Source organism: Salmo salar, chromosome 29 (genome assembly GCF_965601325.2).
Source record: "Salmo salar chromosome 29, fSalSal1, whole genome shotgun sequence".
Classification (NCBI taxonomy): Eukaryota; Metazoa; Chordata; class Actinopteri; order Salmoniformes; family Salmonidae; genus Salmo; species Salmo salar.
In genome coordinates, this window is record NC_138319.1 from 14,445,346 (window position 1) to 14,461,403 (window position 16,058).

At 46.2% G+C, this 16,058-nt stretch overlaps 2 protein-coding genes across 10 annotated transcripts in view; one reads left to right on the forward strand and one right to left on the reverse strand.

The window, feature by feature from the left end:
- LOC106590169 (SWI/SNF-related matrix-associated actin-dependent regulator of chromatin subfamily D member 3) overlaps positions 1–6,253 on the forward strand; it is a 55,225-nt gene extending 48,972 nt beyond the window's left edge. For 6 of the 9 annotated variants that reach the window (XM_014180849.3, XM_045710638.2, XM_014180847.3 and 3 more), the window contains 7 exons: positions 41–142; positions 860–1,021; positions 1,261–1,358; positions 1,778–1,970; positions 2,606–2,728; positions 2,820–2,921; positions 3,230–6,253. In XM_014180849.3, the coding sequence (XP_014036324.1) occupies positions 41–142; positions 860–1,021; positions 1,261–1,358; positions 1,778–1,970; positions 2,606–2,728; positions 2,820–2,921; positions 3,230–3,283 (834 nt within the window). In that variant the 3' untranslated portion in view covers positions 3,284–6,253. The remainder of the gene's footprint in view (positions 1–40; positions 143–859; positions 1,022–1,260; positions 1,359–1,777; positions 1,971–2,605; positions 2,729–2,819; positions 2,922–3,229) is intronic. The other 3 variants (XM_014180848.3, XM_014180852.3, XM_014180853.3) reach the window with 1 other exon arrangement.
- Positions 6,254–7,567: 1,314 nt separating this feature from the next.
- Positions 7,568–15,239, reverse strand: chpf2 (chondroitin polymerizing factor 2). Its single transcript, XM_014180854.3, has 5 exons — positions 14,995–15,239; positions 13,885–14,130; positions 12,109–12,673; positions 11,724–11,906; positions 7,568–10,289 (listed from the first exon to the last, which is right to left on the reverse strand). The coding sequence occupies exons 1-5, from the start codon at positions 15,042–15,044 to the stop codon at positions 9,018–9,020; spliced, it is 2,316 nt and encodes a 771-aa protein (XP_014036329.1). The 5' UTR covers positions 15,045–15,239; the 3' UTR covers positions 7,568–9,017.
- Between the last annotated feature and the right edge of the window lie 819 nt (positions 15,240–16,058).

Below are 16,058 nucleotides of genomic sequence, written 5' to 3' on the forward strand. Positions count from 1 at the left end.
GTGTTCAAGGTGGAGTTTTTGTCTCTGTGTTTCCTGCTAGTGGCATCGCACTCCCACCACCCAGGAGACTGACGGCTTCCAGGTGAAGAGGCCAGGGGACGTGAGCGTGCGCTGCACACTGCTGCTAATGCTAGACTACCAGGTGAGGGCGCCATAGAGACACTACCCACTGGGCACAGACATCAGTTCAACGTCTAGTTTTGATTTACATTTGGTTGAGTTGTCAGGTAACTTGAATTCAACCAAAAATGTCACCTCACCCTGTCATTGGATTTAGGTTAAAAGTTGGGTCGGGGAAAAAAATGAATATCTCTTACGTTGATGACTTTTTGCCAATTCAATACATTTTCCACGTTGATTCAACGCCATCACATTGAATTTTGGGGTTGAAATGACGTGGAAACAATGTTGATTCAACCAGTTTTTGCCCAGTGGGTATTCACATTGCTGTCCACTCGTGTGCTTTCCTAGAAAGTAGTACATGAGGCTAAAAGCTATTCAGAAGTGTGTCAAACGTGTCCGCAAAGCAGCTGTCATCTGGCAGTTGTAATTGTTCCTGCCTGGGGTTCCTAGTTCCTGCCTGAGGTTCCTAGTTCCTGCCTGGGATTCCTAGTTCCTGTCTGGGGTTCTTAGTTCCTGTCTGAGGCGCCTACTTCCTGTGTGAGGTTCTTAGTTCCTGCCTGAGGTTCCTAGTTCCTGTCTTTGGCTCCTAGTTCCTGCCTGGGGTTCCTAGTTCCTGCCTGAGGTTCCTAGTTCCTGCCTGAGGTTCCTAGTTCCTGCCTGAGGTTCCTAGTTCCTGCCTGAGGCTCCTAGTTCCTGCCTGGGCTAGTACTGATGGTGTTCTCTGACCTCTCCCCAGCCCCCCCAGTTCAAGCTGGACCCTCGTCTTGCTCGCCTGCTGGGTATCCACACCCAGACCCGCTCCTGTATCATCCAGGCCCTGTGGCAGTACGTCAAGACCAACAAGCTGCAGGACTCCCACGACAAGGAGTACATCAACTGTGACAAGTACTTTCAGCAGGTAGACGACACTCTTCTAGTTCTCCTCTGTTACTCTGTTACCTGTTAGCTGTTGCATGTTGTTGCCTACGTCCCAAATGGCACCATATTCCCTATATGGTGCACTACCCCATAGGAGCCCTATGGACCCTGGCCAAAAGTAGTGCACTAAATAGGTACTATGGTGCCATTTGGGGGACACACATTTCCTCATCTCTGGTGCTAGGCCTTTATTCTGAGATGTTACTGTCTCCCTCTCAGATCTTTGACTGCCCGCGGCTCAAGTTCTCGGAGATCCCCCAGCGTCTCACCAACCTCCTCCTGCCCCCTGACCCCATCGTCATCAACCACGTCATCAGGTGAGCAGATCAGACTTAACACCTACCTGACAAATTCCTGGTTTTAAGGGTGAATGCCTGGTCATAAAAGGCGACACCAAGAAAAAGTATCAATTCTTTCAACAACAAAAAGTTGAGAGATACAGTGTGAAAAATCCAGCAGGTGAATACATTTGAAATGGTATAAAATAAGAATGTGGGCACAGTGTTTCACAGGTAATGCCGTCCCAAAGGGCAGATAATACAATACAAAGGCTAGCCTGGGAGGCAAGAATACTGGTAAGATACAGAAAGACCACCAGCATTTTTGCCTCCCAACCTTTTCATTGGTCTTACCTGGTTAAATAAAAAAATACAATAAAAAGTGTATCACATTTGAAGTACTGCCAACAACCTCAGAAAGTCTTCTCACCCCCCCCCCCCCCCCCCCCTTCCTACAGCGTGGACCCTAATGACCAGAAGAAGACGGCGTGCTATGACATCGACGTGGAGGTGGAGGACCCCCTGAAGAGCCAGATGAGCAGCTTCCTGCTCTCCACCGCCAACCAGCAGGAGATCGCCTCACTGGACAACAAGGTGGGACAACCACACAAGAAGGATAGCCAATCACAATTACCCAAGATGACCTTTAAGGTAGATTTACATTGCGGAGATGCGGGACGACTAAGTACCGTGAGTTACATGTGAATTAGAGTTCAGAGCGGTTTGACTCTGTTGGATTACAGTTTTATCTGATTGTCCCGGAGAATCTCGTCGCCGGACATGCAATCGCCAGGGTTGAGGTCAATTCCATTTCAACACTGAAATTCCAATTCCAATTCTCTTTAATACTTTTCAATGGGCCAAATTTGGAAATTGAATTTTGTTCCTTTTCTGAATTGACTGGAATTGAATTCACCCTAACCCTTGCTAACACTTTTACGCCCGCCGTGGGTAACCATTTATCGGTATAAATGGCAGTGTAGGGAAAAGCTGAGGTGTCGGGAGCGGGATTGTTGTTCCCGCATCTCCGCAATGTAAATCTATCTTTACACTGTGTGTGACACCAAGGTGTCGTGGCTTCGTGTTCCTGTGTGAAAAGCCTTGACACCCTTCACACCGCCGCCACCGTTTCTTACTCAGTCTGAATTTATATTCGGGGGGGGGGGGGGGGACGCAGTGACTCAAAGAAATGTGTGTATTGACATTGGAAAGTCGTTGTCATATGCTTAGAGTGGATTTGTGTGAAGCTGTCCTCTTGACACCGGTGATCATTACGAATCCTTTAGATCCACGAAACCATCGAGTCCATCAACCAGTTGAAGATCCAGAGGGACTTTATGCTCAGCTTCTCCAGGGATCCTAAGGGCTACATCCAGGACTGGCTAAAGTCCCAGAGCAGAGACCTGAAGGTGAGGGCCACACACACACACACACACACACACACACACGCGCGCGCACACACATACGGTGTGACTAACCATGCTCTCTGATTGGCTGCAGCTGATGACGGACGTGGTGGGGAACCCGGAGGAGGAGAGGAGGGCGGAGTTTTACCACGAGCCCTGGTCCCAGGAGGCAGTCAGTCGTTACTTCTACAGCAAGGTGAGGAGACACGTCAAACGCTGCACCTTTTAAAAACCTTTTAACAACTCCCACAACACAGCGTCCAAGTAGGAACACAAACTGGGAATCGAGATCAGCGTGGAATAGTCATCTTTTAGCTTTGAAGCTGTGCCTGCTCTGTCACACTGGTCTTACCACAACTGTGTAACACAAGCAATCCAACTTTATTTAAATAACCCCTTCTTACAAATTGATTGATACTGGGAATCAACCTCGGGTGTATTGAGGCCCGGGTTGTTTCTGTGTGTGTGGTGGTGATGGCATCCTTCCACTCTACCCTCTCACAGATCCAGCAGAGGAGACAGGAGTTGGAGCAGGCCTTGGCTGTGAGGAACACCTAAACGCCCTGTCAAGGACGTCTCTCTCTCTCTCTCTCTCTCTCTCGCTCTCTCTCTCTCTGCACTCTTCATCTGACCCCAGACCTGTGTTTTTGTGTGTTGTGTTTGTTTGTTTTTTAATCGCTAGGGAACTGACCTCTTGCCCATCCCCCAATTGCATGTGTCCAACAAAAAAAAAACGGCCCTCAATCTGTTCAGCTCTGACTGACCGACCATCTCTCTCCACACTCCTGCGACCACAGGCCTTTGGCGGACATTTTGTTTCTCGAAAGAACCCTAACACAGTGGGTTGCTTTTAATGTCGACCACTTAGAACCCACCAGCATGTCACTGTCTTTCCATAGAGACTAGAAGTCATTGTACCAGCTGCCTGCAGAACGATCACTGTTTTAGAGCCTTCTCATCTCAACCAGATGGACTTTCCTGCTGAGTCATAGTGGCCCACTGCGTCTCATTCGGATGAGCCCAAAGTGGTCGTTTGTAAACCCAATGTTTCAAGTGTCTTGACTCACACACAGTGGATTGTGCCCATTGTTTTAGTGTATCATTAGTGGTATTGTTCATGTGAGCAATATGCTCCAAGTGTGCATGTGTGTTTTTTGATGTGTGGAACCAAATGTACACCAGCAGAATGAAGAGATTACTGTTTGAAGTAACGGGTCGGGGGACTGGGCTAATTTCCCTTCTGAAGCCCAAATGTTGAGGTCTGTCATTTAAAAAATGAACTTGTTCAAGGAAGGCAGCTTTCATGAATGAGATTTCCCCCCATTATGAACTAATCAAGACCCAGTCTAAGATGAGTTTGTTTTGCACCTTTCTACCGTAATTCCCTTAAACAATGTAACTGTAAAAGTAGATCTCTGTATAAGCGAATATATTCCATCAGATTATAGTTAAAAGGGACAAGGATGAATAAAACTTATATCAGTTGACCGTAGAAGATGGACGTTAACGCGAGGAGGTAACGGTAGGGCACAAGGCGAAGTAACGTAGTAACACTTGGTGGCCACAGCGTGGCGCCTTAGAGCCAGGACAGCCTGCATGTTTTTACCCAGACTAACTCTCTGTAACGCAGAGCACCCAGACAGACTTGTCCCCTGAAGGCACTTCTTGACCGCAGTAAATTACCGTGCAAAATGGTTTAACGTTAGTGGTTAAATGTTTGTGTTGCTATTTTAGACAGATATGTATTCCAGGGGCTCATTGTCCCGTCGTAATAACTGTGCAAAAAGTCATGTTTGGGAACAGTATTAGCTACAGAACCCTCTCAGTGCTCAAATCAGTGTTTTTAATGTTAACGAAGGACACATTTTGGGATATGATGTGAGAGTAACCAACATTTCCTATGTTGAAGAATCATGGGGCGGGCAGTGAAAATGCAGCCTGACAAATGTTGGCCTGAAACATTTAGTAATCCTTTTGTTCGAAATGAATGGGGAAATAGGTCTTTGTTCATTGTATTTTTTTTTTAGTTAACATCTATTGTGAACTACCTGTCGCAAGTGGATCTGTCTGACAGTATTTTGTCCTTGGACGTTTTGATAGAGTCACCAAAGGTCTCGATGAAGAGTATTAGAATGGTTAAATAGACAATGAATAACGATTACCGTGATTTTGTCTAAACCCGATAACGCTACGTTACCAGTTGACATTGAACAAGGGTGAATATGACAACGTTTTTAAAGGAAACCTCTGAATGTAAATCTGTTTTGTTTTTTCTTCTTCAGGGAGAGCACTGTTTGTGTCAGTGTGTTTGGTTCAGTGAAGGGCGGGACATGGGGTGGGAAGGATCGGGGTCCATACGTTTAAAGCTGTAGGACAGGGACGCTAGTGTCCCTCTGTGTACACTTGGGGGAAGGGTGTGGGGGACGGTTATTTTAGGCCCTTCTTGTTGAGTTTTAATAGGGCAGAACCACAAAATGTAATGCTGGGAGTGACGATACCTCCCTCTCTCCCCACCCACAGGGAACGCTCATCTCTTGAACTAACTTCCACAGCAACTCAGTTCTGTGCCCTTCTACAGTAGTTTTGTGCTTGCGATTGGGAGAAGCCTTCTCAGAAATCCGTTTTCTGATATGAAGTCAACACTGCTGTCTTCTGTAAGGTTCAGTCACATCAAAATTGTGTCCATGTAACATCTCTTTTGTGTCAACATTTTCAACATAGCTGAGACCTAACTCAGCATAAACAAAGAGGTTGGATTTCTTAAAGACCTATGCATGCTGCATGGACAGGTTTGAAACATTTAAAACGGAACATGTAAATACTCTCACAAATGCATGGAGGTGGATCTGGAGAGCAATGGATTTGACACAATGTCCATGTTGAAGGGGCCTTTACTGAACATTTGCTAAAACCTGTGCGCTACCCAACCAGCATAGATGTTATCTGCATAAGAGTTTTTGTTACTACAGGTTACGTGTATTTCAACCGCACCAAGCAAGGGAGCATAATCGTTGTTGTATTCAATTATGTGTCAATCAATACTTGTGTTTGACCCAGATTGGTCTTGTATGGTTGGCAGTCATGGAGCATTATCGACTGTAGGGCTCCCCTTTCTGGGCTTTTTAGAAACTACAACTCACGGACGCCCTCTGTCTGACACAACGGAAACCTGGTGTCATCTGACTATAGACTGTACCTAAACTGTGTGCTCCTCTCTCTCTCTCTCTCTCTCTCTGACTAAAAGCGTTGATATTGGTCTATCTGAATGGATAGGTGGTAACCGCAGTTTCTGTGCATGACTTTGTGAGGAGTGCCCATGTTCCTCTTTCCACTGCTACACCATTTTGTCTGTTGGTCACCACCATGGAGATATAGCTCTCACTTGTGCAAATGTGTTGGGTTACCCCATTCTACAACAAAAAAAAAGCTAGTAAAAAATAGAAAAATGAAATGATGAAACTACAGCTGTGACTCAGTGAGACAGCCTGGATGTAAATAAAGAAGCGCTTGCCAAAGTTTGTAAATGCCGTCAGGTCTGCAATGTGTGGTTTATTGCTAAGTCGGGGGGATGGGCCTTATCCGAAGATCAAATGTTTAGATTTTTCATGCTGATCAATGGTCTAAATATGTCTCCTAGAAACATCAAATTGGAAAGACCAGAGGTGGACTCTGCTATATTTCATAGGTTTCAAATGAAATGGAATCCAGCTACCCAGGAGGCTATATCTATCAATGTGTAGCTTAGTCTAAAAACACCTTCATACAGTACTGGGACAAATAGTCTTTGGCTTTGGTGAGAGGTAGAACACTTAAATTTTTGCCAATAAGCTGACTGATAAAAGTCAGTAGGGAGTAACACTTCTAGCAGTCCTCGCATGAGCGAGACGTCATTTTGAGATGGCAGACAAGTGAGTTATTGTTGACCGTGTCTAAACAGGTGGCGTGCATGCAGTAATGCTAACCTACAAACCTCAGCGCTAGCTAGCTACTGCAGAAAGAAACTCTTTCACCTCCCCCCCACCCCCGCCGAACCCTGGCCTGACATCCATTTCGCCCCTCAGTGCAATCCTCTCCCCCCCCGCCCCCGCCCAGAAAGGGAGGAGACAGAGAGACTGTCAAGTGACCTATTCAGTGCTCTGACCCCCCCACCCACCCACCCACCCGCCACACTATGGAGAAACAGCTCCCCCCTCCCTCTCCCTGTTGGACTGTAGCCAGGTGGGCAAAACCCACCCTGATAGGGCATTCTGAATCTGCACTCCCTTCCATAAGACACGTGTGTAGAAAATTCCATCCCAAATCCAGGGAGGCCCGGGTAGGGGTGGAGGTTTACTGACTTCAATGTGGGGAGGCAGATTTCAGGCTTGAGTACAAACTGTACATCGCCTCAGGTCACAGCTATAGAGGCAACCAGGAAGAATACAGACTTCAGAGCTATATGATTGGAGGAATATCAACCACTAGAATCTACACCCTCTAATAGCTTGTCCTTGGCTCGCAAACCCTCGGTCCTGACTTGCAAAGCATGCATCACTATTATGTCATTGTTGAGGCTGCAGTTCTCAAAGACAAGACATTTTTATTTTGTCTTCCAAATTGAAACCCCACAGTAATGAAGCTGTGTTTCAAACAAACCTTGAACTGCACAAAAGATAGATGGCAAAGGAAATTGCTAGGTCTGGGATTCCACAATAACATATGAAACGAGTCAGAATGCGACATCTGCCTTTAATAACCGTAGAAAAATAAAAAACAGACCATATGTCGAGGGAATGAAACAAACCACACTCTCTACAGGTCTGACATACTGAGCAAACTAAGTGTAAATTGAAAGACACATAAGACACTTAAATTCTCTTTAATTCCAGTATTAGCATCATAAATCAGCACAGTCATGAAGGAAAACATATAGCTCATGGCAATTTTCTCAAGGCAAAACAAAACCTTGGAAACATCCGACATAGGGCTGGGCGAAATGACCAAAATATCATATCCCGATATTTCTGCATTTTCTGCACTCATTTGTTATCATTTACACTCTGTGCCACGTGGGGCTGCATGATATGGGCAAAAAATATAGTCCTAATTAATTGGTGAACTGTTGGAATCATGGAAATAGAATGAATATTCTAATGCTATTGTTGGAATATAGTGGACAGTACTTTGAATACATTGTTGTTTGACATGACAATGAATGAAAAAGCCAGGGAGGAATTATTGTGACATGGTAGGAACCAAAGTGTTGGTCAGTGTTTCCCAGTGGACCCTAATGTTACATTACATGTTTTCTCTTACTTCATGTAGTTAGCTAGCACTAGCTAACATATTCATGCTTCTCCATCTCTGATTTAGAAGATACTTTTGCACAAACAACATGCTGAACTAGGCCTACACCAGTACTGGTATCAAGTTTTATTAGCTAGCTACGTTTTCTCTGTGTACATTTAGCTAGCTTACTAGTCAGCTAACTAGCAATTAGCCAAACACCATTTAGCGTCTCTCAAAAGACAAATTACTAGTTTGCAGACTGTAATATACATAAAATAATGTAATTCTAGAACTTTTGTGGATTTATATTAAGAAGCAAAGTGGAAATCACTAACATCTGGTTACTTCTGACCATGCAGACAAAGTGAACGGCACGGTATTGACAACCAACAGTGACGGGGGCAGGGATTGGCAGGGAAGCACATGGGGAAGTGGCATGCAGGAGGAGAGAGACAACTCAAGTAGCAAACGGAGTAAACTATAAAAACTGACATTACACGAGCCAGAGTGACGTCTCACAAATACCGTTATAGAAGATAAAGTATAAACACAAACTGGTCCGTGCATCAATAACAGTACATAGTAAATTACGGTATACTGCCCAGCCCTAAATAGACATCAATGCTGTTCATTGTTCATTCATCACCTCCCAATAGAGCCTCCCCTTGGGCTTCCATTGGTGTGAAAGCACAGAGTTCTGTCCGCCTGCACACACAGTTAGCAGGAATACACGTTGTAACATTGCTCCTCAGTCTTCGCAAGCCTAAGATTGCACATGGTCCTTATTCCTTGGTCCTTAGGGATCCGTCTAAAGATTTTCGCATCCCATAACATGCCTTGTCTAAAAGTCGAGGCAGTGTGGTTGAGGTTGCTAAAGTCATTAGATGGTAAACCTACAGTATGGTGCATTTCTACTGTCAGGCACTGCACCAGTGTTAGGCCCACAGATGTTGCCTTCTGAGGCCTGGTCCAGAAAAGTCTGACGTGACACCAGTGCTGCAGTGGAAGAGCCCCACTAGACCACCTAGGTGCTGTTGGCCTGTTCCTGCTCAAACAGGGCCATGGCCAGGTGGGATCGCGAGGCCAGGCCCTCCAGGTTACTGAGCACACAGCGGTGGTAGATGTCCTCGCTGAAGCGCGGGTTGCACGCCCGCCGCACGTACTTCTGCACTAGCGCTGGCTCCACCGCCCGGAACACGTGCAAGCCCGAGTAGCGCACAAAGATCTCATACACGTCCATGCTCTCCAGCAGCTCATCGTTGTCCAGGATGTCGGCGGCCATCTTGGTGCGCGCCGCCATGTAGTCGGCGTTGTAGAAGCAGGCCTCCTCGAAGACGTGGCGGTCGAAGCGTCCATCGCGCAGCGCCTCGGCGGTGAAGGAGGAGGCGGCTGAGGGCTGCTGGTCGCGGTACACGATGGCCGGGCTGAATTCCTGGAAGTGGATGGGGAAGAACACCTGCCAGTTGCTGATGGCGTTCATGCGGCAGCGATTGAGGAAGTCGGCGTTGACCTCGGTCCACACCGAGGCCAGGAAGAAGAGCGTATCCACCGGGTGTTTCTTGGAGATGATGTCCATCAGCTTGACCTGCGACGGCACCTCCGTCTTCACGCTGATCCAGGGGATCTTCACGTCGCCGTAGCGCTTCTCCACCTCGCCAATCATGGCCTTGATGCCGGCGAACACGTCGGCCTGACTGATCCGTTGGGCGTCGAAGGGGTCGTAGACGAACAGGAAGGTGAGCAGGACGTTGTCATGCGTGTCCAGAGTGTTCATCACGTACATGTCCAGGAAGTTGCTCACATAGTCCTGCTCGTGAGCCGTGACTGGCAGGATAACCTGCACCCGGGTGGCCTCCGTCACGTAGGGCATGGGGATGATCTCGATGGTGCTGAGAGGGCGGAGCAGGCTGACCCGCTTGGCGATGACCTGGTTGTGACCCTTCTGGGTGAAAGCCTCCAGGGCCAGGTCCAGCACGTACTCCATGCCCCGGGTGGGGTCGAAGCGCCGGTAGCCGTTGAGCAGATGCCGTTTCCTGAAGCGCAGCTGGGGCTGGTAGCGTTCGTTGAGGCGCTCCACGGCCGTCTCCAGCACGGCGCTCACGTCGGCCCGGTCTGCGCCACGCAGCTCACACTTGGGGGAGCTGTCGGGGCACGAGTAAATGTGCTCCTCTGTGAAGTACTCCCAGTTGATGACCTCGAATCGCGTTTTGGGCCTGAAAGGGGGGTTGACCCCGATGGGCCAGGTGGCCCCCGCCTTCCCCTCTGGTGTCAGCTCACTCAGGTTGTTGATCTGGACCTGGACAAAAGACAAGAAGACACAACCATGATGAGACAACGTATCATAAGCATCAATTAAAATAGTTTTTTCTTCAGAATTAGGATATTCATGAACAATGTAAAGGGTAGTCATTTAAAGGCTTAACTTTAATGGTACACCTTGGTCAGCGTCTCTCAAAGCTTATTATAAGGTTATTACAAACAATAGTGTACAAAACATTTTCCATGACAGACTGACTAGGTGAGTCCAGGTGAAAGCTATTATCCCTTACTGATGTCACTTGTTAAATCCACTTCAATCAATGTAGATGAAGGGGAGGAAACAGGTTAAAGAAGGATTTTTAAGCCTTGAGACAATTGAGACATGGATTGTGTATGTGCCATTCAGGAGGTGAATGGGCAAGACAAAAGATTTAAGTGCCTTTGAACGGGGTATGGTAGTAGGTGCCAGGCGCACAGGTTTGAGTGTGTCATGAATTGCAACGCTGCTGAGTTTTCACGCTCAATTCCCGCGTGTATCAAGAATGGTCCACCACCCAAAGAACATCCAGCCAACTTGATACAACTGTAGGAAGCATTGGAGTCAACATGGGCCAGCATCCCTGTGGAACACTTTCGACACCTTGTAGAGTCCATGCCCCAATGAATTGAGGCTGTTCTGAGGACAAAAGGGGGGTTGGGGGGGTGCAACAGAATATTAGGAAGGTGATCCTAATATGTTGTATTTATGTATTGTATGGGGTGTACGGTATTAGGGAATCATGTGAAGTCTGTTGTATATTGTAGGCTATTTTCTGTGGAGGACTTTGTGTGACTTGATACTTGTAAATCTGACTTTTTTTAATTGCCCCTGAGGGGATAACGTTTTGTTGAATTAAATTACAAAAGTTGACACTTTTAAACTGACAAATTGTTTACAAAATGACGAATTTCACACATCACGTCCTGACAAAATGTTCAGTCACTGTGGCTCCCTGACATATTGGATCAGACAATCAAATGGCTACCCAGACTATTTGCATAACCCCCCCCCCCTGCCCACCCAAGCTGCTGCTAACTCTATCTCAATTACCTCGACACCGGGTGCCCCCGCACATTGACTCTGTACCGGTACCCCCTGTATATAGCCCTGCTATTGTTATTTTACTGCTGCTCTTTAATTATTTGTTATTTTTATCTCTTACTTTCTTTTGGTATTTTAATAAAACTGCGTTGTTGGTTAAGGGCTTGTAAGTAAGCATTTCACTGTAAGGTCTACATCTGTTGTATTCGGCGCATGTGACAAATACAATTTGGTTTGAGATAGGAATTTCTACCTAGGTGTAGATTTGTGGAAATTGGTGTTACATTTGCACGCTGGACCAGTAAACCAGTCAAACCAACACCAGTGACAACCCATCAAATAGCCTGAAGCATAGAGGGAGCATATCTAATCCCATTACACAACACCAACCTGCAGCTGCTGTATCTGTAGGTAGGTCCAGTCCAGTTCGATCTGGCTGAAGCGTTTGTGCAGGCGGTACATGAGGCTGGGTTCTGACACGGGGTGGACCGTGAAGGCATTCTTAAACTGGGCTCTGTCTTCTCGCTCTGGGTCTGCATTCTTCCCCAGCTCAAAGTAGCGATACGTCATCTCCTGTAGGTCACATGCAAACGGCGGGGAGGGAAATGTTAGTCATCTCGCAGGTGAGACAACTGATGGGTGTGGTCAAAGTACTGTAAATCATGATGACATATCAGCATTGGACTCATTGATAAAATAGACAGCGTATCATTGCAAACTCTATTGAACAACTCTATAAACATGTTTTAGAACGATGTCTCAGCTGTGAGTTTACCTGGTGCACCTCTACACAGCTCAGGCCCAGGTAGTCGATGATGCAGCGGCCCAGCCACTCGTCAGGCCTGACGCTGAGGATGTCATTGCGGCAGGTGTCCAGGTGGGGCTGCAGGCGGGCCAGCAAGCTCCGGGAGAGCAGGTAGCCGTAACCCCCGTGGCAGTACCTGGCCCTCTCCTCCCCACCGATGAACTCCTCGGCCCGGCCCATGTAGAGGTCCTGACCGGCGCTGAGGTGGCCCACCAGCTCGGCTAGCCTCTCGGCCTGTATGTAGGTGTCGTCCTGGGCCAGGAAGAACCAGTCGTAATCCAAGCCGTAGTGCTGGTGCAAGTGGCGCACCGTCTCGTACATCAGCCACACGGGCCGGTCGTCGCCGTGGGCCACCACCGCCATGCCGTGGGGGACCTTGGGGCTGCGCAGGCCCGTGAAGAAGAAGGTGCGATGGAAGTGGTGGGCCACGGTGCGGTTCACCGCCACGGCTAGCGTGTTGAGGGTGGCCCGCGAGGTCAGCACACCCACCAGGAGGCGTTCTCGGATGCCCAGTTCAGTGTGGATGTAGCGCGTCCTGATCAGAGGAGAGTGGCGTTCAGAGGGACTTTCACTGTTTCAAATCGGAACTGAGCGATTTATTTTATTACATAGATGGAATAAGGAACAGCCATATCTTACTGAGTATTTTTTTAAGCGCTCAACTCCATTACTATGCAATTACTTGTCTAATGCACTATGTAACAATAATATGCTCATACATAGGTGTTACTACAATGCTATTAATTCTACAAGAAATGTACTTGTTTTAAGTCAAATTGGATAAAAACAAAAAATGTCATGGTAAATATAAGTTGTGAACGCCTATTCTTGTCCAGATGGCTAGTTACTGGAAGAGGATGTCATTGAGTTCATTGTTGAACTCCAGAGTCTAGACTTAACTCTCACCATCTGCAAGAAGTAAGGATTTTAGGCTATGACCAAAGGAGATCATAGTCATATACAATAGGCATCACAATTCTTCAGTAAGGCCTTTCATAAAAGAAGACGCGTCAATGTCATTCTGTCCCATGACTGTACCTTGAAAACCTTCTAAGATCATTAAAATGGTGGGCTCTTCAGACACTCCAGGCTAACTGGTTAATTACAGTAAATCCCGGCCAATAATCAGCTTTAAGAGGCGATTCGGAGAGACGCGAGACAGTAGGATTATCAAACCGTATGGGCTTTTTGAACAAATCTTTATAAAGCGGTGAAAGGTCAGCAGTGGTCTAATAGCATTGACCATGTATTTACCTTTTTTGGGGGACCATTTCATATAGCCTACATTTGTATAGCCTAAGAAATGATGTTCTCTGTTCCCTAAAAGTGTAGGGCCTACATATTCTACCGCGTATCCACCCTAGAGTGGTTTAGATCCAGTATGAAGTTAGAACAGCTTAAGCCTATTAAATGGGTGAACAAACAACAAAAATCCCTGGGAATCAAACAGACAGTGGCCTACAAAGGCGTCATGATTTGCCTCATTTACATATCAATTAAGAATTTGGCAATGTGGGTGGGTTGCATAAGCGTTAGTTAGCAGGAAATACGACCCAAATGCCTCGCACTGGGGTGCATATTTTCTGAACACAGTTATAAAAGAGCATTTCATAAAAGAGATCCAACAGCTCTGCATATATTTTTGAGACAGATTGAAGCAGTGTCTCCCATTTGCAAACTGTCTCTGAAATCTAATGTTATGATAGGATGTGGTATTCCTCTGTGCATCCATCCCAAAATGCTCACCTGAGGACCTTCTTGTGTGGTTTGTTGGGGTCCTTGTGGTATGGTACAATGCGGGGCTGGAAGTCCTCATTCCCAGGACCACCTCTCTGGTCCTCTGGGGGGTCTCCCCGATTGCTGCCCAGGAAGAGACCCCCATTGCCCAGTTCATCTCCACACGAGTCATCTGTGTCTCCCTGGGTCCAGGAGACCATCAGCAGGCTCAGGCTGCATCCTAAAGAGAGCCCCAGGATAAGGGGAAGAGCAGGCCTGAACACGGCCAGGAAGGAGGAGAGACGCATAGCGAAGCGGTGGACTTGGGTGTTGTCAATAAAGGGTTATGTGACGTTCCTCTGAGGTTTTCTATATAATTATTTGCAGAATGCCGTTCCAAAACCATGTAATGACCCTTCTGGTGAAGTGCCAACCACTTTCAACTTTCAAGCTAGATTCAGTAAAGTATGATATACTTCTTTGGCACAATCCTGGCTGTGTTTTTACTGGTGACTATTGCACCATGGATTAGATGGCTTACTACATTCCTTATCAGTGCCATTTGAAGATAAGATCATTTGCTACAAGGCCATTACTAGAGAATAACTGGACAGTGGACAGACAGCTTTGACTGACACTTCAGCAGTCAATACCTACTGTACTAACAATGGGCTACTGTCCCATAATAAACGATCTAGCTAGTTAGTTAGCTAGCTAGCAGGCTAACCAATAACAAATTGCAATGTGCTTGCTATTACTTTCTTGATTAGCTAACTAACTGCCTGGCTAATAATGTCCCAATTAGTTACATACAGTGAAACTATTGTAGTTAGCTAGCTAGTTCAAAACAAACCAGGGATTTACAACGGTGAATTCATATTTTAGATACCCTGACAAAACAACAACCAACATTCATGCATCGGTATCAGCTAACGTTAACGGTGTTGGTCTTCCCTCCTTCGGTCTCTCCCCAAAACAAAGGATGTTCTCCTAAATTTTTTTTGATTCAGTCGCAATTATCGATGTTTTGTCTGTAGGTTGTCGGAGATCAATCACATTCCATGTCAGAGTTATGCACCGAAACACATCATTAGGTCTTTTCTTCAAACGATAGCTAGCTACATTAGCCAGGTAGCTTACCATGTCGACCTTTTTTCCTCTACATCAGCAACTTCCTCAAAGTGAGTCATTCACCGCCTCCAAGAAAAGCATCACTGTCAAATCTTCATGAATTCATAAAAATAATTACTGGTCCGAGAGAAACCTTGTGGAAAGCGTGCGGTGCACTGGAATATGCATTTTGGTCTCATCTGCAAATCTTGCTTCTCATTCTGCATCCATCTGATGATGATGTGATTCACGCTCCACTGCTTCCCCAGCGTAATATTCTGGCAGACACGTCATCAGACGTCTGAAGAGGGGGGTCTCTGTGATGAGATGAAGGGCCGTTCAAGTTATACTTACTTCATCAATCAATACCAGACCAGGCGATATTTGGAATGCCTCATTCTATTGTATAAATGTTATTGCAGTCAAGATAATGCATATGCATCCAGAACAGTTGTGAGCAAAACTTTAGGGGGAAACTAATCAACCCAACCGGGCGGCAGGTAGCCTAGTGGTTAGAGCATTGGGCCAGTAACCGAAAGGTTGCAGAATCGAGTCCATGAGCTGACAAGGATATGTTTTTCTGCCCCTGAACAAGGCAGTTAACCCCACTGTTCCCCGGTAGGCAGTCATTGTAAATAAGAATTTGTTCTTAACTGACTTGCCTAGTTAAATAAAGGTTCAATTTTTAAATACCAGTGAGCTTTTATGTGACACAACTTAATGTTGATAACTTTGATGTCAGTCAGTAGTATACATTTTAGCCACAGAACATCTGTTATCAGATATAATGACAGGGTGTGCATAATGTTTGGTTCACAATTTAGAATGCTTTACTGCAATTACATTACTTTGTAGCTAATTACATAGTAATTACCCAATTGAGGCGGGGTATGTGATTCAAACCTTGTACATATACAGTGATTTGCATTGTGGCCTATAGAATGGGTGTAGTAAAAGGCCAGCAACACTCCGTATTATTCAGTTCCCCATGAAACACCATATATAGATTATGCATTTGCTATTAAACACAATAAAAAATCGACACTGATCAAAATATAGTTGCGATGTTTTGAACTGCGGGCTTTTATTTTGAA

Bases quoted from the DNA above. Each gene is read 5' to 3' on its own strand.
- chpf2 (XM_014180854.3), bottom strand. From the start codon at position 15,044: ATGACTCACTTTGAGGAAGTTGCTGATGTAGAGGAAAAAAGGTCGACA. The intron at 12,674-13,884 runs GTGAGCATTTTG...TCCTCTGATCAG, and splicing joins CCACACAAGAAGGTCCTCAG to GACGCGCTACATCCACACTG. The intron at 10,290-11,723 runs GTTGGTGTTGTG...TCTTTTGTCCAG, and splicing joins TACAGATACAGCAGCTGCAG to GTCCAGATCAACAACCTGAG.